This window comes from Triplophysa rosa, linkage group LG2 (genome assembly GCF_024868665.1).
Source record: "Triplophysa rosa linkage group LG2, Trosa_1v2, whole genome shotgun sequence".
Taxonomy (NCBI): domain Eukaryota; kingdom Metazoa; phylum Chordata; class Actinopteri; order Cypriniformes; family Nemacheilidae; genus Triplophysa; species Triplophysa rosa.
Window position 1 is genome coordinate 17,423,557 of NC_079891.1, and position 27,106 is coordinate 17,450,662.

At 42.8% G+C, this 27,106-nt stretch overlaps 1 protein-coding gene across 7 annotated transcripts; it reads right to left on the reverse strand.

Moving 5' to 3' along the window:
* On the reverse strand, positions 1–26,736 carry dnajb5 (DnaJ heat shock protein family (Hsp40) member B5). Of its 7 annotated transcripts, XM_057359201.1 has the most exons (6): positions 22,379–22,945; positions 22,112–22,199; positions 21,758–21,851; positions 19,662–19,917; positions 14,616–15,253; positions 1–2,482 (listed from the first exon to the last, which is right to left on the reverse strand). In XM_057359201.1, the coding sequence occupies exons 4-6, from the start codon at positions 19,870–19,872 to the stop codon at positions 2,249–2,251; spliced, it is 1,083 nt and encodes a 360-aa protein (XP_057215184.1). In that variant the 5' UTR covers positions 19,873–19,917; positions 21,758–21,851; positions 22,112–22,199; positions 22,379–22,945; the 3' UTR covers positions 1–2,248. The 7 variants fall into 7 exon arrangements, with proteins under 7 accessions (XP_057215184.1, XP_057215177.1, XP_057215220.1 ...); XM_057359194.1 differs by having other exon boundaries at positions 21,758–22,199; XM_057359237.1 differs by lacking the exons at positions 21,758–21,851; positions 22,112–22,199; positions 22,379–22,945 and adding an exon at positions 24,275–26,736.
* Between the last annotated feature and the right edge of the window lie 370 nt (positions 26,737–27,106).

A 27,106-nucleotide genomic window follows, 5' to 3' on the forward strand; every position in this document is an offset into this window, starting at 1 on the left:
CCTTTTTTTTACAGCTGACAGTGTGAGGTCGATATTTTGTTCAGCCTGAAACACAACACGCCTTATTATCTTTTTTTTGTCAAGATATTTGGTTTATTTCTCATTCTTGTAAACTTTTTATAAAGACCCTAAAAATATACTGTTACATGGAAGATTCCAATGGCATTCATACAATGTATTCCATTGTCAGCACAGAAGTGTTAGAATCACAATAAACTAACACACTGTTTGCTTTCGGCATCACTTTATCCTTACTGTGGGGACTGAGCTGGATTCAATACTTTCTCATACAGTACACATGATGGACAGTGACAAAAATGAGACATTTCAAATCTGACATTCTTATTCAAACAAAAGTGCCCAAACCTTTAAAAGCCCTGTGTGTACAATGGTATAAGAATCAAGGACATAACAAATCAGCCCAATGTCATAAAAACACCTTTCCCCTACTTGAGACTTTTTGGCAAACACAGTAATGATAAAATTTCAATGTTTAGGGAATCAGTTGTGATTGTATAGGCGATACCCGGGTGCCTCCTTGGAAAAGGCAAATTACAGTTTATCCATAGAAAAATTTGTTTTTCAAACAGAATAGTACATCACAAATCTACTGAAATATGAGTATTTGCCACTAAAATACAAGAGACTAAGTGTAAATACAGTATATTGAAAGTGTCGTATTTAAAAAGCTGGAAATTATGAAACTGTAAATCAGTCCTTTGTTACACGTTTATAAAACAATTGATAATTGTAGCTGTGCTTATTCAACAGCAAAGACCATTCTCTCTACTGTTGCGTTCTCTGACATGGGGTGGTGTGTATGCAAATTTGAGAGCTTCTTTAATAGCTATTCAAAGGAAGTTAATCTAAAAAAAAAACAATTCTGCTGAATACTCATTGTGGCTGCTGTAACATTTCAGAAGGTAAACAAAAGTACTGAAAAAGTAGCCCATATGACATGATTTATATTAATACTGTATGTAATATAGATATAAATATATTAATATTTCAAGTCTTCTTAAGACATACAATAGCATTGCTGGAGGAACAGACCTGATCATACAGTGGCACTGAAGAAGGTTGATACAGAGTTCTTTTAGTTATCTAGAAGAAACACAATACAATTTGTACCATTTGAGACAAATTTGGGGCAAAATATGACAACTATATTCTGCTTATGCTGAGTCAAGTGTGCTCTCTCTCTCTCTCTAAGAGTTTTGTGAAATGTGAGACACGAAGTCCTCAATATCTTGAATAACAATTTTAATTTCGGTCCACACACAGATATTGTATGGCTTCAAGAGAGGGCCTGAAGACTGGAGTCATGTGAACAACTCTGATGTTACAGTACCTTTTCAGTACAAAGTATGAAAAAATTGTCTAGACATTTGAGGCTAAAACATCATCATGTTTACAGAGCCATAAGAAATAACAGCAAATGACAGATTTTTGTATTTTGGGGTCAATTATCCCCATAAAGATGGCTACTACATTACATTATTGAGGGGAACCTAAAAGCAATAAAAAAATCTCATTACAGTTTGAGTTGTAATACTACACACTTGTAACATTACAACTTAATGAAATTAAGAGGTTGATTTGAGCCACATTAAGGCACTCAACATTTCTGTGATCTCAAAATCTTTGAGAAAATGGCAGCACCTGGTACTACAAAAGTGACTAAAAAAGCACCTGTAGACTGCTGAGGTGGGTCAGGGAGAGGAAATCTATCAAGTAGTAGTTATCAAACAAGTTATGCTATGCTGGTGCTCATGTATCCCCAAAACAACACTTTAGTTTTTAATTTACATACTTCAATGAGTTTATAGATATTACAATGGAAAGGACTTTAATCAGCTACAAAACAATGAAGATCCAAATCCAGAATAAATAACATGTGATCGTTGGATTGTCCATCCCAAACACAGAGCCAAAAATATCAACCTTTCACCCAACAAATGAGTCATTTTGTCTTTCTTGTATCCTTTTGCTTTCAACAGAAAGGAAACAATGTGATTATTCCTAAAAATAAAAAAATGTCCTGGATAAAAGCTGCTGGCCACAGCTTAACAAACCACTTTAAGTCGCTGTTCCACTTTTTCAGAGAACATTATAATAAATTAAAAGTGTAACAAAGTATCAAATCAGCTCCTGGTCCGTTTTGACATATTAGACACTTTTCGAATTCAGTGTCATCATTTTGGGGGACAGAGGGAGTGAGTATTGAAGGGAATCCACAGAATTTCATCTAAGACTGGGGTAGATGCTGTTTGATGATCTCTCTGGACTGGGGTGGTATTCTGTCTGGGAACCGCACCTGGAACTCCACTATTAAATCCCCGCGCTGTGATGGGTTTTTTGGGAAAGGCAGACCTTCTCCACGCAGTCTCTTCACTGTACCTGGTTTGATGATATCGCTGCAGGGCAATGTGATCATTCGGTTGTCAATGGTGGGAATGTTCACTGTGCAGCCACATAACGCCTATAAAAAGAACAAACAAAAATGTATGCAAATTAATAAAAAATTATGATTCTGTTCCACTGAAAGATGAAAAAGAACAAAAATAAATGACATCAAATAAATTTTGCATTCATAGTAGGACTGGTTATTTACAAAATGTATATGTACAGATATAAATATAATATAATATATTTATATAATCAAGTATTCCAGAGTGCTGTCTAATAATACATTATCACTTACATATTTGATATTAGTTTTGCATTGCAATATCCAGTGTTGCTGGAAATGGGGTCGCCGAGTATACAGAAAGCTAATTTTGGCCACGGTTCTCTTTTTACAGAGGTAAAGACACTGAAAATTTTAGGAGTCTTAAGGATTGTACCAGCAAACTAAAATTACATTCCAGATAAAAGACCTTGACATTTACATTTATTTACTTTTCCAGACAAATGAGACACACAGCAAACCGAAGTTAACAACAACACAGTAATATTAAGCCACCAAACAACAGAAATGCGGTAGACCACTAGGGGGCAGAAGCTCAGATGATCTCGACAATATACCTGCATGCATTTCTAGAAAATAATATTTTTTCTCTGTGCAATATGCATCAGATGATCTGTGGCACAGACTGTGGACTTAAATTACTTCTTTGCATTAAGACAATCTGGATATTAAACAGGCAATGTATTAATTTAAAATGTAAAAGAATTTGGTTTAAAATTTATAGTACCATTGCATGTGAGCTTATGATGCAGAAAGTGTTTCATGAACTTTCTGTGAATACTAAGCACAAACATTCCCTGGCAGATTTGCTTAGCAGCTGCCTCAAGGGGCAAGAAAATGTGTTAGCAATGAGATCAGCTCCTTCCTACAGACAGCAGCAGCAGCAGCAGCAGCAGGGGCTCTGGGGTGGAGACAGTCCTACAGTGATACTCCTATTTCAACAACAGTAAAGTTGTAGTAAAGTACCACATGAAATTACTCAACATTTCATAAATGTTTGTTTCTCAGTCCAGTGTCAGATGAAACTGCAAATGGTTTGCTGCTAAGTCAATGTTGATGAGCAAATTTTTTACCTGGAACCAACAAAGTGTATTAACGTTTTACCCCTTCAGTCCCACATTCACACTGAAACATTTGAGGACAAATGTTCACTGAATTTGCCATGGTTTGTCAGTTTAGTGGCATAAAATGAGCTGCATTACAAACCAAGACTTTTGGCTTTTAACGCAATACTATTAAAAATATTCCAATTATTATAATTTTTTAAATTAAATGTTGGATTGTTTCAAAGCAGCTTTACGTGAAAAAAAAACAACTCAGAAATCAGGAAAATGATTCAATATAAATATACATATAGAATATGTCTTAGATACATATGTACATATAGACTTCCTTTATTCATATTTTAAAATATTAGTAAACCCATCAGAACCATGGAATAGCACAAATTGTAACTGTTGGAATTATGTTGTGACTACAAAACATCCAAAATAAATGAACTGGTATATGTTTTCTTTTATCATCTTCAAAGTTGTCACCCTTTGCCTGGAAATTGATAAATCATACACTTGGCATTTCATCATCCAGCTTCTTGAGGTCTCAATCTGGGAACCTTTTTAAACAGTAATGAAGGAATATTCATCTATGCTACAATCTTATTGGATGCTTTTTATTCATTATTTGGTCTAAGAAATCTATGTAAAAAATATTTTTGTAAAAAACATTAGTTCCCTTTCTGTCGGTCTCTCGACGTTGTGTCGAACCGACAGAATGGGGTTTGTCTTGAGAACCTATCATCTTCTGAGTATTTAGAAAAGGCCAATGAAAATTGGCGAATGAAATTTGCATGCCGGGCTCCTCCCCGGATGTCCGGGTATAAGAGGGAAGCCGGCGTGCTCATTCATTCACCTTTTGTTCTTCAGAGCCTACGCATCTGGTGAGCTTCTCTACGATCTGGGTGATCCTTCTTTCTGCTGGAATCTACGACGTGGACAGCGGACGGTCCCTTCCTGCAGTGACTCTCCCCTGGGCGTCTCGGCAGTTCCGGAGGTGTTCGAGCAAATTTCCTTTTCTAAAAGAGCAAATTTCTCCAGCGTGGCTTGTCCCGCTGTTCTCATGGGTGCAACACACTCATCGAGGAGGGGGACGGACACAATGCCTGCTTCCAGTACGCTGGGGCAGACGTTGTGGATACGTCCTGCCCGCACTGCGGGCGGTGACGATTCAGACGTTGCGTCACAGGTGGCTGTGTTCCCACGGGACTCAGCCACCACCTCGTTTGCTCCCCGTTCCGTGGCGGCAGGACTACGGCCCTGCCGTCCGCTATGGCAAGCAGCGAGGGTGATATGAGGATTACTGTGAGCGATAATCCGCCAGCCACGGCTCACGGACCGTTCACACCTCGTTTCGCTTGTCTGACCGTTCCCCAAAAAAGACGGTCCGCCGTCTTATTCCTCAATCACGTATTCGGACACGGTGCGTGATGATGAGATGTCTCTTGCAGCATCGGGGGGTGACGCACTGCCATCCGACTCCGACGATTCCACGGGCTCCCTCCCTCGGGGGGTCGAGCCCAGGAAGAAGCGGATGTCGAAATGTCAGCCATGCTTTCCCGGGCCGCCGTGAGTGTTGGGTTGCAGTGCCCGCACTGCCTTTCCCGGCGCTCGTGGCTGGTTACATGGCGCCTCGGGTTTGAGCGTGGCTCCAAGCTGTGCCCGCCCCCAGTGCCGTGTTTACCGGAAGTGCATGAGGAACTTGGTAAGACCTGGAACACCCCTTTCCGGCACATTTCACGTCAAACAAAGTTCAGTCACCCTCTCTTCCCTCGAGGTTGAGACAGCTGGAGGATACGTTGTTGTCCCCCAGGTGGAGTATGCCGCCGTGGTGCTCGTGCCCGTAGGCGGCGGCCACCTGGAGGGCAACCCTTGGCACGGATGCCCTTGCGCACAGCTGGCCGCGGGACAAGCGGAAGTACGCTTCCCCCCAGTGAGCCTCATTGCACAGGGTCCTGTGCAAGGCCAGGGAAGAGGAGCATCAAGTGGTACTAGTTACGCCCCTTGGCCTAACCAGGACTTGGTTCTCGGAGCTAAGGCTCTGACAACGACTCCCCCCTGGCCGCTCCCCCTGGGGAAGCAGTTCACCAGGGGCACGTTACGGCATCCCAGGCAGAACCTGGTCTCCATGTTGGACGGGACGAGGAGATCCTGAGTGACCCACCCCCGGTCTGGTTGGGACGTCACTCAGGCTAGGGCTTCGGCCACTGGGCGGCTAAACGCCCAGTGGCGTTCTCGGCGAGAAGACTCGGAGTTGCTCGGTCGGGTACGAGCTGTCCCGTCCTCAAGGGAGACTGGGGAGTAACCTCTCCCCCTCCACACTGGGAATGTATTTAGCCGCTTCGGCCGCTCATCATGACCCAAGTGCTGGGTAGCCTCTGGGACAGCAAGGCCTGGTCATTAGGTTCCTAAGGGGCGCGAGAGGGTGACCACCTTCCGCGCTCCGTACCCTCTTGTGACCTAGGTGGCGGGCCTTAAGAGGCCCCGCCCCCTTCGAGCCTCTCGGGGTTGCCGCTCTTTCTCAGTCCTGATAAAGACGGCTTTCTGCATGGCGCTCACCTCCAAGAGGGTAGGGGATCGGCAAGCACCCTCCGTGTCCACAGATTGCCTAGAACTCGGGGCCGGGATTCTCACGTTATCTTGAGACCCCGCCCCGGCTACGTGCCCAAGGTTCCCACCACTCTCCCGAGAGACCAGGTGGTGAACCTGCAGGCGCTCCCCACCGGGGAGGAAGACCCAACCTATCTGTGTTTTGTCCAGTACGCGCACGGCGCCTCTACTTGGACCGCACGCAGAGCCCAGAAGCTCTGAGCAGCTCTTTGTCTGTTTCGGAGGTCAGTAGAAGGGAGGGATGTCTCCAAACAGAGGCTGGCGCACTGGATCGTGGATGCCCTCATTAGGGCATACCGATCTCTATTCGCCCCTGCCCGTTGGGAGTGAGGCACACCCCTCATGGGCACTGGCTCAGGGCGCCTCTCTGGCAGACATCTGCAGAGCTGCGGGTTGGGCTATGCCCAACAACTCCGTGAGGTTCTAATACCTACGCACGGAACCGGTGTCAGCCCGCATCCTGGCAAGGTGTGGGACCGGCAGCTGGCAGGGCGTACGCCTGCGGAAGCCCTTCCCCCTCCGGGGGGAGCAGTGGCGATCCCGCCTCACTTATTTCCCCTCGGGTAAAGAACAGGCATTCCATCCATCACTAAGCACCCTTCCAGGGGACAGGCTGGGCAGAGCAGCCCTGCCCCCTTAGGCCGGGGAACAGTTGAGTTATCTCCCACATAGCTCTAACCGGACCTAGTGCTCCAGACGTGGTAACCCCCCCTCCGTGGGCTGTTCCGTCTGATGTATCCTCATGAATGGTTCCCACCTTGGCAACCCATGACCTCCCCAGGTGGACCTCCCACCTTGCGGTTAACTCCTGCAGTCCGCACATTCCTCCCATGAGTTCTCCCCTGATGGTGAGACCATGTGGTGTCTCCACTATTCCTCCCTACGGTAGGTAGTGGCCTCTGCAGCGTTTTTCCCCCAGGGGGGAATAATGCTTACCCAGTGGCCCGTACGGTGCCGGGCGGCTTCTCGCCATTTAGAGAACTAGGCCTCCGCCCGTGACGGCCGGTGACAGGGGCTTCCCAACTTTGTGTAAAGCTCTGGGTCCCCCTTCCACTCCACTGGAGGGTCATAATTTCACGTTAGCGTGTTCGTCTGACTCACCCAGGCCAGTCAACGTCACTCCGCAGAGATTGTGACGCGGCTCAGTGCTGTGGCGTTTTCCATAGGAACCCCATTCTGTCGGTTCGACACAACGTCGAGAGACCAACAGAAAGGGAACGTCTTGGTTACGGATGTAACCTCGGTTCCCTGATGGAGGGAACGAGACGTTGTGTCCCTCATGCCACAACACTGGCCGCCCACCCCAGCGGCCGGGGGAGGATGCTTTAGGCTCCTCAGACCAACAGGTGAATGAATGAGCACGCCGGCTTCCCTCTTATACCCGGACATCCGGGGAGGAGCCCGGCATGCAAATTTCATTCGCCAATTTTCATTGGCCTTTTCTAAATACTCAGAAGATAATAGGTTCTCAAGACAAACCCCATTCTGTCGGTTCGACACAACGTCTCGTTCCCTCCATCAGGGAACCGAGATTACATCTGTAACCAAGACGTTTTACTAATGAATAAAATTAATATGTTGGCACAGTCATATTATTACTACAAAAGTATTTAAAAAAATTGAAACAAACACCTTCAGATTATAATATCGTGAGAAAATTTTTATCAAGTGATCCTAAACTTTTGAGCGGTAGTGTATTTAAGCAATAAGCACCACGAAGCAGTGGGTTACAGTGCATTTTAGAACAGCTAAGGGCGTTGTGGCACAACGAGAAGCGGAGTTAGCCCTTAGCTGTTACAAAAGGCACTGAATCCCACTGCTTTGCGGGGCTAATTGCTTTTATAAAACTGTTATTCCATATGTGTAGCAAGGTTTAATAAAATAAAGTAAATAAAATTATATTTAGGTTATGTAATGCGGCTCAGCCAATCAGAATCAAGGACCAGAACTGACCATTTTATAAATGTATTTCAATTCTAATAATACTGAAACCAAACTGAGCTAACAACTGCTGCACAAACTACAAAAAGTAATGGCAGTGCTATTGTCATGCCCTCGGTCTGATCAGGTTGACTTCTGTTGTTATTCCCTCGTGTGTGTGTGTTTTGACAGTTCCCCATATGCGCGTCTCTGCCCCGCCCTCCTTGTTATCCCATACATTACCTTGTTTAAGCTCACCGGCCTCACATTTAGTTCTCACCTGCTCCTTGTTTGGTTAATTGCTTCTCCCTCTATTTTAGCTCCCCTTGTTCTCTCGTCCTTTGTCAGATCTTTGTTGTCGCACGTTTGGCTCCCTTGGTATTTTCTAGGCAAGTCCCAGTCTTGTCATAGCCTAGTCTTAGTCCTGTAACAGCAGCAGTTCATTCAAGGACTTTGTTTCTACTGCAGGAAATCTGTCCACCTATTCTCGCAGTGTCCGCTAAAAGACAGAGGCCACCAGTAGAGCGGAGAGTCCTGGTGGGCATCCTTCCTTGCTCAAACTCTCCCACTTCATGCCCCCTGATGCCATGCACCCTGACGTGAGTCATCTTAAGTCAGTCACGCTTTCCTGGATACCGGGGCCGTTTATTTTCCCTGTCTACTCCTGAAAGTGACCGAGAGTCACTGCGTGCCGGCCTTATTTGGCACTCCTCCTCACCTGCAGGCGCAGGATTCTTCTTCGTGCAGAAGAAGGACAGCTCTCTCTGTCCCTGTATCGATTATCGAGGTTTGAATGACATTACCGTGAAAAACAGATACCCCTTGCCTTTAAAGTCATCTGCCTTTGAGTTATTACAGGGAGACCGGGTCTTTACCAAACTAGACCTCCGCAACGCCTACCATCTGGTGTGCATCCGTGAGGGGGATGAATGGAAGACAGCGTTTAACACACCCACGGGACACTACGAGTACTTAGTGCTTCCTTTTGGTCTGACCAATGCTCCGGCCATCTTCCAGGACCTCGTCAACGCCGTACTGGGTGACATGCTAGATCGTTTTGTCTTTGTGTACCTGGATGATATACTAATATTTTCCCCCTCTCTCCAGGAACACACCCGGCGCGTCAGGCAGGTTCTTCAATGCCTTCTGGAAAATCATCTCTTCATAAAGGCGAAAAGGTGCAAGTTCCACGCCGTGTCTGTTACGTTCCTTAGCTATGTATTGTCTCCTGAGAGCATTAAACCCGATCCTGCCAAGATCAAAGCTGTCGCCCAATGGCCGACCCCTGACTCTCGTAAGGTTCTTCAAGCGCTTCCTGGGATTCGCCAACTTTTACCGGCGTTTCATGTCGAGGCCTGGCGAGTGTCCCAATAAGAGGCTGAGTGCGAGCCAGGCCCGCTGGGCACTTTTCTTTGGCCGGTTTAACTTCACCTTCTTGTACCAGCCTGGGTCCAAGAACACCACACCCGACGCTCTCTCATGGCTGTTAGAGGCCGGTCGGTTATTCGTTCCGGCTCCGATGTACCTTGACGTCCTTTGGTGGGGCCACTCATCCAGGTTTGCCGCCCATCCAGGAATCAAGGGAACGTTGGCTGCCATCCATCAGCGTTTTTGGTGGCCTACTTTAGCCGCCGATGTCAGACAGTTTGTATTAGCCTGCTCTACTTGTGCCCAGTGCAAGCCTGCCCATCGTCCCTCTTATGGTCTGCTCCACCCTCTACCCATAGATGGCTGACAGCCATCACAATGTTTGGCAGGCATCGTGATTCCCTTGCATGCCGCAATTTTCGTCATCAGGAGGGTCCGCAGTCATCCACACATCCCGTCTGCGTACGCATACAACACATTCCCAAGACAAATGTTGACAGCCAAGTCCACAGTATGACATTCTGCGCATGTGTCAAGCTCATCCATTCATGCTTATCCGCAGTTAAGTAAGATTTGGAAGCTGCGCGATGCGTGTGTGCGGGAGATGGAGACAGACGTAGAAAGTGAACGCAAACAGTGAATCGTATTAATGCGCTCATGTTGTGTGTGTGTAAACTTGTCAATGACGACCTGAACTGTGCGCATCCGCAATGGCAGCGGGAAACATCAGTGCCGCGTGACCCGCGCAGTTGACTAATCACACACACACAGCCTACACTGATGGGCTCACGATCTACTCATCTTTCCACATGAAATAACAACCAGAAGAAATTCCAAATTTGCAGGTCGTACATGTGAGAGTACTTGTGAAAAAAAATCATGCTGTCTTGAAAACTGGTCACAAAATGTGTTTTGGTCGCAGTCTAGAGCACTGATATAATTGTTTTTAATGTTTTGGCAGATGGCCATCTAGCAAACTGATATGCCCCGCCCCCCGATGTCCATCACGATGTTTCATTGTAGGCATCGTCCGATGCCAATTTGGTAGACATCGCCCAACCCTAATGGCCATACCGTTATCCTCACCGTGGTGGAATGCTTCTCCAAAGCGTTCAACTTTATTCCCCTGCCCAAACTCCCTTCAGCCCGGGAGATGTCTCAGCTACTGGTGGATCACGTCTTCCGGCTCCATGGTTTGCTGGTCGACGTGGTTTCTGATCGGGGTCCCCAGTTTATCTCCCGGTTCTGGAAAGAATTCTGTAGACAAATCGAAGCCACAGCGAGTTTCTCTTCAGATTTTCACCCGCAGACCAATGGGCAGTGAGAGCGGGCTAATCAGGATCTCGAACGTGCACTCCGCTGTCTGACATCCCACAACACGATGTCCTGGAGCCAACAACTCTCTTGGGTCAAATATGCCCACAACTCTCTCCCCGTCTCTGCATCAGGTTTGTCCCCATTTGAATGCTGTATTGGCTGCTTACCCCCTTTGTTTCCCTCTCAGGAACTCGACGCTGTGGTCCCTTCTACCCTAGCTTTCCTCCGAAGGTGTCGGACTGTGTCTGGTGTCTGGACTTCAGTAAGGACTAAAGCAGCGGTCGACCGTCACAGGACTCCTCCCCCAGCCTGTGTGTGTGGTCAGCGGGTATGGCTCTCCACCAGGGATCTGCCTCTCCGGGTGCCTTCTCAGAAGCTGGCTCCCAGATTCATTGGTCCATACCGCATCACCAAGGTGGTTAATCCGGTGGCGGCCCAGCTCAAACTTCCTCCCACCCTCGGTCGAGTTCACCCTGTATTTCATGTCTCCGGGGTTAAACAAGTGTTCTCGTCCCATCTCAACCCCTCCAGCTATCGTCCCGCCCCCCCTCGTCTTGTGAATGGTTCTCTGGTTTACACGGTTAAGAGACTCTTGGACGTTCGCTGCCGTGGCAGGGGTTTCCAGTATTTAGTGGACTGGGAAGGGTATGGCGCAAAGGAAAGGTGCTGGGTTCCCGCTCGTGAGACGAGGTGAGCCCCCTCCTAGGACGCCCAGTGGTGCCTCTGGGGGGGAGCATGCCCTTGGTCTGATCAGGTTGACTTCTGTTGTTATTCCCTTGTGTGTGTGTGTTTTGATAGTTCCCCATGTGCCCCGCCCTCCTTGTTATCTCATACATTACCTCGTTTACGCTCACCGGCCTCACAATTAGTTCTCACCTGCTCCTTGTTTGGTTAATTGCTTCTCCCTCTATTTTAGCTCCCCGTGTTCTCTCGTCCTTTGTCAGATCATTGTGTGTTGTTGCACTATGTTTGGCTCCCTTAGTATTTTCTAGTCAAGTCCCAGTCTTGTCATAGCCTAGTAGTTATTCTTGCCCCCAACGATCTCGTCTCAGACTCCATCGCTATAGTCTCTTGTTTTTCCTGTCTACTCATATCTGCTCTACCAGGGCTCGCCCACTGACGTCCACGACATTCCGCCTGTCCCTCAGCCAGAGAACCTATGGCCACCTGCTGCCTCTCCTTAGCGGGCTCCCACGTCCAGCCTGCCGCTTCGCTTCGGCGCGCCACTCCGGTCTCCCGTCTAACCACGGACCTCACTGGTCGCAGCCTCTCTGTCCAGCTGGTCGGTCACAGTCTTGCTGTTCTGCTCTCCCGCTGGTTTCGCTCGTCTGCAGCACTGGGGTTCATCAAACGTTTACTTCCATAGGATTATCAGTTTACTGACTTTCTAATGTGTGATCTCAGTCTGAATAAAGATAGTTGATTTTCCCCGCAGTTGAGTCCGTTCTCATTCATGACAGCTATATGCACTAAATATAATTTCTGCCCAATAAAAAGACTGATATTTGATTCTGTTACCCTCTGTGTAAATTTGTGATTTGAGTAAAGTCATATAACTGAAGTCTCTCACCTCCTGATTTCTATTAAGCATTTAGTATGTGAACAGGTAGGACCTTCAGTTATCATCAGCATACAGATCTTTCTCTTGTAATAATCTATGGTAATCAGCACAAGGATAATAAAGATATTTTAATAAGAGCAGGGCATTGAGTGTGGCCTTTAATGAAAACCAATATTGAAATGGAGATAATGTGGCCTTGAGGAAAGTCCAGATCCACTCTTAATCTATCCTGGGAATGTGTCTACAATAAGCAAGCAGATGAAAATTTGTGGGGGAGGTTGCCATCAGTGTGCATGAGATGCTACAGATGGCAAATCAGTTTGTGATGTTCACTGGCACTTATCAAGTTTCATTCTGGGCATCTAATGACTGAGACATTTAAAAAGTAAACCACTGCTCCGACAACATCCCAGAACCTTAAATAGTGTAGAAACCATTTTCTTTACACAGTTTCTAAGATTAACAGATGACATGCTAAAGGAGATCTATTTTGGATAGAATAACGAAATACTGTTTTAGGTAGAGGACCCTACTGTAGACACATTCCTTAAAACAGCTGACATCACAAACTGACCTTGCTGTCAAAGTAATGTCACAGAAATCAAGAAAATATACCACTAACATTATAACTAATAATGACAGAGGCTCTCTGAAACGCATAAAGGTCACTCATTAAGTCTATTTCTGGTGATAGTCTGAGACTGTCATATAAAGTATTATTTACTGACAGTGGTTTTCTAGGTCACTACTAGACAAACAGCAATATATGCAGTTAGTAATAATCCTTAGTGGTTCAGATCATTAAAATTCAATTGCATTTAGGCTACATCCATAAAAGAAATAAATTATTGCTTTGATATAAATGCATCGTGTTTTGATTTGGGGCAAATGTATCTGAAGTTATAAGTTTCATATAAAACAGAACTATGCCTTCAAACACAAACAGTCTGGCAGGTTCCCATTGGATATCATGTACAGTGTAGAGATTTCCATTCTTAAAGTGATAGTTCACCCAAAAATGTCATCACTCACCTTCTTGTCGTTCTAAACCTGTATGACTTTCTTTCATCTGCAGAACATGAAAGGAGATATTTTGAAGAATGTTGGTTACCGGCACCCATTGCATTGGTTTTGTGTCCATACATCAGAAGTGAATGGGTGCCTGCGTTGTTCGGTTGCCAACTTTTTTTCAAAATATCTTCTCATGTGTTCTACGGCAGAAAGAAAATCAAACAGGTTTGAAATCACAAGAGGGTGAGTAAATGATGACAGAATTTTATTTTTTGGGTGTACCATTCAAAAATAATGTAATGTTTTTTGAATACTTGTTATTCTGGCCAAACATGCAAACTCTATTATATAATTTTCCACTGACTAGTTTCAAGAAAACTTGCATTCTGTATTAAATGTGCAACTGAATATGCTACACTTACAATTGTCACATGACAATTTTATCTACTGTTCGACTCTTCAAGGCAGGTTCAGCTTTACTTCTAAAAGCGAGGACTCTGTGCTTGGCGTATGACACCGTATCATGACATTCCTGAGCTCTCACACTGAAGTGGGAGCGAGTAAATCAGCAACGACTTTGAGGTGTGGAGGGAGTGGAACTCTACAGTTACTAGATGTGTCCTATCAAGACAGCCAACAAATTTGGGTATACTGTCTCCATATTATTAATCTGTGTTATTAATATCCATTCATAATTTATAGTTTATGTATATGGGTAGTTGACAAATAAACTGTAAATGTGAGAGCCAAAATGCTGAAAACTGTAGTATATTATTTTACATTATTAATATTATTTATAATTAAAAATCATAAAAGAGATTTATCTTAACTGTTAGTTTGTTTTCTACATTTTTGCTATGTCACACCATTGGACACATGTACAGTATATTTGTCAAGTACCATATATTACATTTAGTCATATTAAATATTATAATATTAATTATATATGGAAAAATAAAGAAGACAAATGTAGCGGCTAAGCAGGTTAACAAGGTCGGCATTTATTTTGGACTCAGTGGAGTTAATACCAATTGAAGCCCTTTAATTCGACATTAAGTCCATGTTAATGATGGCACAAAGGCCAAAGGGTGGTCCGGTGTTGAGACTCCAGTAAACCTGTCTAATCTAAGTCTGGGTCTGTCTATTCTTAGGATACGGCAGCCAACTGATAAAACAACCAGGTCTACTTGACCACCAGTCAGGGACTGTAAGGGGTAGGAATACGGAAAACCCACAGGTTCAAATAAATGCATGCCAATGTATGCTGGCAATGCAAACAAATCGATAAAGGTTTCAAAGCACATACCTCCTTAAGACTGATCTTGACTGTGTAAATCATGTTGGAGCCATCTCTTTTGAAAAGTGGGTGGCCCTTGTCTTTAAGCACAAATGCAATATCAGCAGGAATGTTCTCCGGCGTCTCATCACTCTCTTTGGGAAAAGTGATCTTGGTCCCCTCCTTCCAACCTCTCTTAATGACAATGTTAAGGATCTTGTCCTCTGTTCTCATTGTCCTTCTGTCTGGGTTCAGTCGTCGCCGAGTGATTCGCATCCTCTTGGTACATCCGTGGAAGATCTCCTCCAGGGACACTTTAAGCTCGTGTACCACCGGAGGGTCCTGTACTTTCCTCCTGCCACCATGCAAAGGCTCTGTACGATGCCTTCGACCTCCACCATGATGAAAACCGTTGATGCCGTTGAAGCCAAAGTGGCTGAAGGAACTGAATGGATCGTCGTCTCCATCCATGTCAATGTCCATGTCATGATCGGCGTGATCTGTAAAGCCATTTGTGTTTCCTCGCTGACGCCCAGGGCCAAAGAAAATATCAAAAGGGTTGGAGCCTCCAAAGAAAGAAGCAAAGGTGGCATGTGGGTCTCCGTGGAAGGTGTAGTGATACGTAGTCCCTTGGCCACTTGAGGAGCCTGTCCCACCTGTTTTCAAACCTGGGTGGATAAAAAGAGAGAGGTCAATGTAAAATGGATTTTTATATGGATTTAGTTGCAGTTATTTGAGGTTTTGCCAATTTGCAACACACAGATGAGAATATTCTGATAAAGTATCACTGAAGGCCAGAGTTCGCTATTTTTTAAGGTTTTTCAAAATTTTTAACAAAGTTTTACGACTATTAACCTAAGGCTGACTTAGCAGTCTAGGAAAAGTACATTTATTACTGAAGCGGCCTTAAAGAGTCAAATTATTAATAAATTACATTTTTATAAATGTGGGACGTTAACATAAATTATTATTTAAATTAATAATAGAACATTTATTGTTGAACTAAATTGATGAATTATGGTAACAACCCAACACAGGCTCATCATAAAATGTTTATTTTTAAGTCCATATCACCAATTACCAAGTAATAACCAACTCCATAATGTAGCATTTGATTTAATCTTCAGCATTTTGAGGTGCAAAGCTCAACCGAAAACCTGACAAATCTCTCTCTCTCTTTGTTGTTTTCCCAACCTTCTCTTAATTTGGTTACTAAAAGAACACATTCAAGAACTGGACAAAGAACAGACACATTTCTTTATTTCTATTATTACACCTTAGCTGGCTTCGTTTAGTATTCTGGTTTTGGAAAAAATACACTGGAAAGAACATTCAGCTCTAATCCTGGGGAACAGAATATAATGTCTTCTCGTAAGCAAGGATTTAAATACTCAATTAAATTCAGTGAATCTAGGACAAAACTAATGAGTGGCTAATATCACAGAGGACCTGAGTAGACTCTTCATCACAGGGAAGAATACAACATTATTGTTTTTGCATGGTGAAAAAGTCTTAAAACATGACCGTTACAACGACTTGCTCTTTCTGTATTTCAGAAATGAAAGGCAATTAGAAGGAAACATTAATTTTCCTGTCTTGTTGAATATATTAACACCTCTTTGTTATGAGGGATGATTTATAGCTTGTAATAAATGCACGCCTTCTAAAGATCAGGACACAAGTTGACTCATCCAACCTTAAATCTTCTCCTTGCTCTGCAAACTTGTTGGAAACATCTTACAACATTTAGTTATTTAGCAGACGCTTTTATCCAAAGCGACTTACAGAGAGTTCAGGAAGCAATAAGCGATATGTCATACAGGAGCAATAATACAATAGGTGCTAATACAAAGTTACTAGTAGAAAGAGAGAGGGTTAGTTTTTTTTCTCATTTGTCTGTCAAGTATTCACAGAAGAGATGGGTTTTAAGTAGTTTTTTGAATGTTGTGAGAGATGTGGTTGACCGGACTGAGTTAGGAAAAATGTTCCACCAGGAAGGAGTTGTGAAGGAGAATGAGCGGGAAAGCTATGTACTGCCCTTTTGAGAAGGCAATACAAGACGCCGCTCGTTTGCTGAACGCAGGGTTCTGGATGGGGTGTAGGAGTGTGTGAAAGTATGCCTGTGCAGATCCAGTGATAGTCCTGTAGGCAAGCATTAGTGACTTGAATCTGATACGGGCTTCAACCGGTAGCCAGTGGAGAGAGATGAAAATAGGTGTCACATGAGCCCTTTTGGGCTGTTGGAAGATGAGGCGTGCTGCTGCATTCTGAACCAGCTGGAGTGGTTTGATAGCTTTTGCAGGAAGACCAGCAAGGAGAGCATTGCAGTAATCTAACATTGAGATTACCAGGGCCCGGACAAGGAGTTGTGCCGCATGCTCAGTGAGATAGGGTCTAACCTTTCTAATGTTGAATAAGGCATATCGGCATGACCGCGTTGTCTTTGCAATGTGATCATTGAAGGACAGCTGCTCATCAAATATGACTCCTGGCTGTTTTGATTATGGTATTGCCAAGTTGAATGGTGGTATCGTGTTGCACCGTGGGGTGTGCCGGAAATACGAGTAGTTCTGTATTGGTAGGGTTCAGCTGGAGGTGATGCTCTTTTATCCAAGCTGAGATATCTTCTAGGCAGGCTGTAATGCACGCTGATACAGAGGTATCGTCTGGGTGAAATGAGATGTAAATCTTGGTGTCGTGAGCATAACAGTGATAGGAGAAGCCGTGTGCCCGTATGATGGGTCCCAAGGATGCCTTGTATATGGAAAAAAGCAGTGGTCCAAGCACCGATCCCTGACGGACCCCAGTGATCATGTGGTGAGCAGTGGACAGCGAGCCCCTCCATGACGAGCCCCTCCATGACACCCTGAAGGATCTGCCGGAGAGGTAGGATTTGAACCAGCAGAGAGGAGTGCCTGAGATTCCTAGAGCTGACAGGGTTGATAGCAGTATCTTACAAAACATGTTTCTGACTCCTTTTTTATTTAAAAAAAGACGTGTCATGTGAAAGTAACAGCTACATCTAACTCACAACGTAGATCATGAAGTTGTGTTTCAAAGTCACTTTAGCAATGAACACACCAATATTTAACAAACAACAGTTGGGCTGCATCGATGCGCCAGAAGCTGGTGTTGGATTGCAGTTCCATATCAAACATGTCCTCAATGAAATATACAGCAAGGTATTCCAGCTTTCAACCAGCTATACTCACACCTCTAATTAACCGTACAACAGATCGTTTGTGAAAGCACTTTGTAGCAAAGCTCTGGGCTGAAACAAAGGCTACTGGATGACAGACGCAAACTAGACAGGCTTGCTAGAGGCAAATGAACTTGTCACTTCCTTTCAAGAGACTTTTTACAGGTTCACGAGATATTATGAAAGGACAAACCGGTGCACGAAAATGACTGGTGCAATGGACACTTATTTCTTCATGCATGTGGCAGATTCTTTTAATCTTAAAGGAACAGTTCACCCAAAAATTTAAATTATTCAAATTTGTTAAAGAGTAAATATTCCTTGATGTTTAAGATCCTATTTTGTTTATGTAGTGTTCAACAACAAGATTACGAACATACAAGCTGTAAAAACACTATTATTTTGTTATAATAGGCAGTTTTTCTTACCTTACTTCTTGACTGACTCTCAATTATTCATTTGGCTAAAACCCTCCTTTCCACCAGCCTAGTCTGATCTGATTGGTCAGATGGTCTATTCTGCTGTGATTGGTCTACAGCGAATGAGGCTCACGAGCTACAGTGTTTGGGGGAGAAGAGTGAAGTTTTTGCGGGCAGTCCTAGCTAAACGTAGGCAGGGACTATATGTAGTGAAGTAAATCCACAACGGTTCGCGAATAGGACAAGAGCACGACTCGTTTGCGTGATTCAGAGTCGACTCCCTTTTTTCCAAGCCAATAACTTTGTTATTCATTCACCTTCGGCTTTACAACTTAGCAGACTGCTTACATTCACACACGGTAACATTACACATTGCATGAAATGTAATTTACATGATCTTGTAAGATGTACTCTTTAAAGTTGTTCCAAATGTGTATAAATGTCATTGTTCTGATGAACACAGAGAATATGATATTTGGAAGAATGCTTGTAACCAAACAGATCTCATCCCCCATTGACTCCCATGGTATATATATTCCCTACTATGGCAGTAAACAGGTGATGAAATCTGTTTGGTTACTGACAATCTTCCAAATATCTTCCTTTGTGTTCAGCTGAACAAAGTCATTTATACAGGTTTGGAACAACCTGAGGGTGAGTAAATGATGACAGAATTTTCCTTTTTGGGTGAACTAACCCTTTAAGCAACCTATAGTACATTCATACATTTATATTAGTTTGCCTTTCCTGGAAACTAAAACCTATACATTCTGCATTTCTAGCACCTTGCTTTATCAGTTGCATGTTTTCAAAAATCAGGACCAACATTGGTAAAGATGGAACTGTCAGTTGTAATTCCATCTAAAGATAGCTTTATTATGCTGGCATCTAGCCTGGAGCTGGCATTAGTGGGAACTTTTGAAATCCCTCATTGTCTCAACAGACAACATGGTTGCCATGTTTATAAGCTTCGCATTTGCTGTTGAAACTTTTCTGCATCACCTTTCAGCGTTGTTTTGAATGATAGGAAAAAGCAGAGGTGGTGCAGTTGCATTGACACCTTGTTCCAACAACAGTGGTCCAGCCATGTGAACAACAACAAAAATCCTTTTAAGGTCTGTCCTATCTTCTATAAACAGAACATGACTTGGGTCCACGGAGTCTCGTTGTTCTTAGCATTTGTAATGTTTTTTTAAAAAGGCATAAGGTGTACTGGAGACTGAACAGAAGCGTGCAGTATTTTAAAAACACTAAAAGTACTTTGAAAGACACTACTAAAAGACACTTGTTTTGTGTTTCCAAAGTCAAAAAGCCATCACACTGACTATACAATAAAAAAGATGATAAATTACTGTTGCCCACTCAACAGATTAAGCCCACAGGGTGAGTCAGAAAATTTAATAATGTACTGAAATCTTTGGCTGCGGTTCTCGTGTAGATTTAATCTACCAAACTCACCATCCTCCCCGTATTGGTCATAAATGACTCTCTTCTTTGGGTCACTCAGAACCTCATAAGCCTCAGCTATCTCCTTGAACTTCTCTTCAGCGTTAGGATCCTTGTTTTTGTCTGGATGAAACTTCAGTGCCATTTTCCTGTAGGCCTTTTTGATTTCATCTTCATTAGAGCCTGACGGAATGCCTAGGATCTTATAGTAATCCTTCCCCATGGCTTTGATTTACAGATAGAGTCCTTCGAGGTCCACGCAAGCTTTCTGCAGAACAAAGGAGAAAAGAAGCAAGGTAAATAAATGAATCATGAAATGCATCTGGGTGATGTTTAAGATTTTGTGTTGACCGTGAGGTAACCTGGTTAGCTGTCAAATGGACAGATTGATTTTGAGCATTGTGATAAAAATGACCTTAAAGGAATAGTTCACCCAAAAATGGAAATTCAGTCATCATTTACTCACCCCCTTATTGTCATTTCAAACCTGTATGACTTTCTTTTTTTCTGCAGAACACAAAAGAAGATATTTTGAAGAATGTTGGTAACCGAACATTGACCCATTGACTTTGCATTAGTTTGGTCGCCACACAATGGAAGCGAATGGGAGCCGCCATTGTTCGGGTTACCAGCATTCTTCAAAATATCTTCTTCTGTGTTCTGCAAAAGAAAGAAAGTCACACAGGTTTGAATGAGAAGGGGGTGAGCAAATGATGATAGTGCTTTCATTTTTAGGTGAACTATCCCTTCAAATAAGAGTTCAGATGGTCCGACCCACAGCACTGCAACATTGGTGTAATGTGAATACAGCACAACTAAAACAGCAGACTTAAAGCTATGTGTTGTACAGCACTGCCTGCATAAAATGACCAGATCAGAACGAACGTATATTGATATTAAAATTAATATTAATACAGAGCTTGGTCTGGCCAACAGTCAATCCGTGTCGATTATATTCAGACGGCATTTTTCGTGGAATTGCTCTACCCAAATAGAGATGTAATCCCTACACTGCAGGATTATACAATCAGAAATAATTAAAGAATGGGAGAAACCAAGATAGCCTATATGAGATTATTAATGCATGCGAGTTATAATAATATCAGATGGATGTGAAAATGAAAACTAAACAGAAGATGGATTGCGTTGAGAGAAGCTCATAATCAACTGAACGTGTCGTTCGGGCTGCATTGCAGACAGCTGATCTAGAAAAACGGTATTTTACACAATATTACAGTTAAACACTTATCTTACATTAAAATGTACTTGCATTTAGTCTTATTCTTTGCTGTTCCTTTATTCCAACAAAATCTCATACCGGGAAAATCACGATCAGAAAGATTCATGTCCGTATAATGCTCACCAGTATCAATATTTGCAGAAAAATGATGCCGGTTTGCCGCATCCGACAGGAAATCCTCATCGCTGAATCAAAACCTCTGAGATCCCCCGGTATTCCTCTCTGGTATTTAATGATGTCACGATGCCCACCAATGGTAAAAATAACGAAGCGACATGCTGACTGAACGATATCCAACCGACACCAGTTCAGATAGGCTACATTTGACCTTATTCTGTATTTTCCGCATAAAATATGTTTATTTTACAATGTCGCGGGGATTACCAGTGTCTGCACACCAACATACATTAGATAGACATGCAGACGAGCTTTCTGAAGACAACCAACACACCAAGGTGAGATTAAACAACATCCCTGACACATGCAGGAATGAAGTGATTACTAGCAGTGTCTCAAAACCTAGTGAGCATTTCCAATAAATATTTGAATGGCAAATGTTGAAAAAAGGTAGGCTATGTGTAACAGTTATTACATTATCAATTACTTTATCAATTTCGAAACCGAACTAGTATTTGTATTAATTATCGGTGGGCTTATGGCTGCTGTCTAGTTTAGATATAACATATCAGTGTGTAATGAAGTTGCCAAATAGTAAGCGGAGCGAAAGACAACTATTGGCTACTTGGAGCTTTTTGTCTTTAACAACCACCTAACTCTAAACGAAATGATTAAGACTGACAATCTCACTTTTGATATCAGGTTTTATTTGTATTTTTAAAGCTGAACAGAATTGAAAACAGAAGCTTACCGTGTGAAAGTATCCTTTAGCCGTCTGCCGGTTAGAGCTGCATGATACTCTACTCCATTCATTTAGACACGCCCAGTAAATGTATGACCCGCCCCTTATTTGAAAATAAACCAGAATTCAAACCACATACAAGAGGAACATCTCGAGATTAATAATTTCCTTCGTTTCATAATCTTAGTTTTACGTTGTATTAATTAACAAAATATACATATGTATGTCATTCGTTTTACTTAAGTGTGAGCTACAAAGAGCAAATGGAGCTGTTTATCATACACTTCATCTAAGTGAGAGATGAGGAGAGATGAGAGAGCACACAGAGTTCTAATAACTTTCAAGAGCTTTTTTCATAATTACTTTATTGAACGCATCAAGCATCAGACATCATTAGCATCACTTGGATATCACCTGCTGTACATACATATTAGTAATACATCTGTTGGTTCTGAAAGAATAAAAGAAAATGATTGTTCATCTTCATTAAAAAGCTGTAATTATCAGCATGACACAATATTTTTACAAATCATAACTGTAATTTGTAACAATTGCAACAATTATAAATTGAAATGCCATTTTCTTGTATTAAAGGAATAGTAGATGAAAATTCTGTCATCATTTACTCACCCTGTTGTCATTTTAAACCTTAAACCTGTGAGACTTTCTTTCTTCAGCAGAACACAAAAGAAGATATTGTGAAAAATGTTGGTAACCAAAAACCATTGACTTCTATTGTATGGACACAAAACCAATGCAAGTCAATGGGGACCAATGTCAGGAACAGCTGAAAGCACACGTATACAAAAATCACCCGTCTCTGTCTCTGTCTCTGTCTCTGTCTGTGTCTGTCTCGCTCTCTCTCTCTCTCTCTCTCTCTCACAGTGAGCCACTTTTAAAGGTGCGGTGATGTGGTGTTGTTTATAGTTTTATACTGTTGTACGAGGTCTACTTACGACGTTCGCATGGTTTTTACATTCAAAATCATCAAAATCAATAAGTAATAGGCTATTTTCTACCCAGGTTTTGAGGCCAGCTCTGCAAACGCTCGGTTTTAATGGGCGTGCCACATTGAAGATGTCGTAAATTTATAGACCGCCTGGACGTCCCCACCACATTAACAGCTCCCACAATCTCTAGTGCAAACCTTCTAATCTCTCAACATACCCCCTGGTATTATGACACCACACATTGGCATTGAAAAGAGCATCTCACCTACAGATGGCGTGCGCTGTCAGGAGTCGTCCTACGGGGCGGTGTCCGGTTGAACTCAGAAGTTCGGTCACTGGGCTAGATCGTTGGATTTTCATTCAGGTTGAACCAATAATTATATTTGTAATCACTTCACACAGAGACTTGTTAAAAGAGGTAGATCGCATCACCATAATGAATGGCTTCGGTTTAATAACAAATCATCAGAAGTAATCATACAAACTTAACATAAAGCAACATCGAAAAGTCTTCACCACGAGGTTCGGCCTCGTTCAACATCTGAGTTCCCCTTTTATAGGGTCTCCGTACAAAGGAGTCATGTGCCAGGATATACATCCCTTATTTGGGCACCACACATCCTGCCATATATTTCTTACCTAAACAAAACACAGAATACTATGGAAACAACACCTTTAACCACCCTGGAGATAGCATCTCGAGTTTATGGCAGTTGACATCTGTTTCCCCCCATTTACAAACATATACATGGGGAAGGCTTCACACCCTTTACATTTCTAACACCTAAGCGGTTTTAACCGCTGACCTTTTCACAGGGTTCCCACACTTTCATCAACACCAAATTCAAGGACTTTCAAGGACTTTTCAAGCACATTTTGGTCAAATTTAAAACTGTGTTTTTGTGCCGTCGCCGGGCACTTTGGGAAAAGGATACCATTTTTTATGATTTCTCTCGTCACAAAGAACCATTTCAGAAGTCTGTTAACAAAGGGTACATGCAGTCACAGACATAAATAGACACCGCATTGAAGGCTTTGGCCTGTTGCTGTTATGGGTTCAACAATGCTGCCATATTGGAGAGGACAAGACATAAACAAAAGGGAGCTTCTTTGAATAAAAAACAATAGATAGATAATAGATAGTCAGACTTATTTCCCGGATGTGATGGCAAGGCTTTGAGTATAGTTTGTATAGCCTACACTTGTATTGCGTTTAATGATATACTGTATGACCGTACCTGTCAGCATTTGAGACCAGTGATCCCGAACCAGACAAAAGATCACCACGATCGCGGGTCTCAAATGTTACGAGAGTTTCCATGATAAATAAACAAACGTGAGACTCCCGGTAACTTATGGATAGGACCCAGCACCCGAAATAATACCAAAACACTTCAAAACAGCCTCCATTATTCACAAACGGTGGATAAAACCATGAAAAATTATATATGAGCCTGCCAAATCACAGAGATGACGATTACAATTATTACAAATGACTAGAGCTCCCCAGGTAATACTATCAGGGCATATCAAGCGATCTCTAACAAAGCAATAGTGACAAATATGTTTTACTCACATAAGATTGCTGCGCCATTCCTATCGGATCCAATATTGATGGCACTGACAGCACTTTTTTTGCTTTTTAATTCGATCTGTGCCTTGTTCACGAAGGAATCCTCGGAGAAATGAAACGAAGAAACGCTCCATGTTTTCCCACGTGAGCTGGAACGTCTTTAAAAATATACTTATATAAAAATAAACCTAATATCGGAATCCGAAGGAAGGTTATGCAGCGACTGTGTTCTTCCACAACCAGGGATGGCACAATCTTTAGCTATCTTTAACGACATGTTTGTTTATTGCTTGCTAGCTATCTGGTTCCGCACCACTTGTGTTCTGTTCTGTCATGCGCGAACCAGTGGGCAGGGCTATAGAAGTAGTGGTTGATATTTTTTCTTTTGGAGGCTGTGTTCAACCTATCAATGTCGTCATAGATATGGTGCATTCCAGAACCTGCCGTTCGCTCGGCCTGGTGTCAATAACAGATGAAATCTCAGTAACAAGGGCGTTTTTAGTTCTGACACTTACATGATGTTCGCGTGAATACGATTCCCTCTTATATAACAAAAGCTCGGGTTAAAATTGTGGTTTTAATTCACGCCCCCTTTAAAGTGAATGGGGCTAAAATGTGCAATAAAATTGCTTACTGACCTCTGTGTAGAGTTATAGCCAATATACCTTCCCATCACACCAAGGTCATGGTTTAAAGCCTATATTGGTCAACTATATACAGTATGTACCCCAAATGCACTCGAAGATTTGGATAAAAGCATCTGTCAAATGCATTAATGTAATGTTAAAAGAGCAAGCAACAGCAGAGACTAATTAAGTAGATGAATAGAGGGAAGTAAAGTGAACAGCAGCTATGCTAATTATTCTCTTTCTGCCCTCGCCTCGGGATGCCCATCCCGAGGTAGGGAGAGATTCCGCCAGGCCCAGATGAACGTCATATGCCCATCCCCAACTAGAGATTACGCCAGCTACATCTTAAAATCCCGTGCCATCCTCCTGCGAGAGCCTGCGGACTGACTGACCATCCCAGCTCCATCAAAAGCAATTCCATCACCACCCAAGAGAAAAGCGACCATCTGACCAGCCCAGCTCAGACAATTCCATACCCAACCAAGAGCAAAGACGGGCTACTTGTCACATTAATGCTAAATTTACAATACTTGGTATTTAATGCTAAACTTACATCACATGACAGCAGTTTGAAGTTATAGCTGCACTCAGTGACTTTGATTGGAGGTTGCTGGGTGGGTGTTTGTGGGGAGTGAGGGGGCTTGTTGGTTGTGGTTTGGGGCGTTTCATTTGTTGGGACTGTGTGGGTCTGGTCTGGTTGGTCTTGTTTTGTGGTCGATGTCGGACAACAGAGGAATAAAGTTAATTATGCCATTACTATTTTTCCCTGGTTGTTCCTCTGTTGTTGATCGCGGAATGGGACTGGGTTGGACCTGCACGGTTTCGGCGGGTGGGGCTTCCTGGGTCGCGGCTCGTGGGCTCTCCCTGTTCTTCGTGGACATTTGCTCGGTGGCTTTTGGTCGGGGTCACTGAGTGCAGCTATGACACGTCAGAGGAGATCTGGCCCTCCCGGCTGAGCCTGGTTTCTCCCAGGTTTTTTTTACTCCATTTATTCATCATTGGAGTTTGGGTTCGTCATCACAGCAGTGCAGTGATGGCTTGCTCACTGGGAGACTGCATTTATTTATTCATTTATTTATTAGATATTATTTATTAGAATGATCTTGCTTGGTCTATAAACACCATGCACTGTGCTGTGTTTTACCTTTCTGTGATTTTCTTATTTGCTCCTGTAAAGCTGCTTTGGAACAATGCACATTGTGAAAAGCACTATATAAATAAAATTGAATTGAATTAAAGTAAAGCAGTACCCACAGTGACATGCAGGCCCAATGTGCTCTTTGCAAAGAACACATAATAACTCTCCATTACTTATGCCCCCATCCACCTCCCAGCAGGCCCTCCTCACACATACAGAGCTGAGAAATCATGTCTCGTGGGATAAGTGGACTCGATACAGTTGTCTGTCCCTGGATCAGTTGTAATATTAGCACAGCAGGGGAGCAGATTCTACACTGATCTCTGGGATCCCGCTCCTCTGAGGTCACTCTTCAGTCTTCTACATTTAGCCTCCTTTATGTGTGATGTATTCGTGATGATTGTTATATAAGCTTACACCCAAGGCAAACTTTGATTTTTTTACTATTTAAATGCATTACAACATGCTTGTTTTGCAGTTGAAAAAAAGGTTGATTCATAGAATGTTATGCAATGTTCTGATCATTGACGAGTTCTAGACCGTAAGAGAGTTTTTATTTTAATATAAAAGTTTTTGTAGATTTTTCTTGTTAGGGGAGAGTAATGAATGTAAGATATCAAGAGATTTAGAGTACCATATTAAATCCAAATTCAATCCACAGAGTCAATCCACAAACATTTTTTAGTCTTTGTAATCTTTTAGTATATTACAATGTAGACCAAATTTTTTTAAAACAAAGAGTGTTCTATTTATTAATATGCAGTTAAATATTTCAGGAAAATGTTATACATTCTTCACATGTTACTCCTAAATTAGCTCACTTCTTCAAATAGCTAGATATGAAGAGAGGAATGAAAGAGGTGAACTGTTGAGAACAAGTGTACCTGAGTCACCAGAGTACATGAGTGTGGAGGAGGAATCTAAATGAATGACTCACAAAAGACAAGAGCATGTTCTCCCCTCCCACAGGAGACAACTTAAATGCAGTGCCTGCTGCTTTACTGATATTTATTTAACCCCTACAACACCATATGAGAAGAGTTTTGTCTCAGTTGAGAGGTCAAAGAG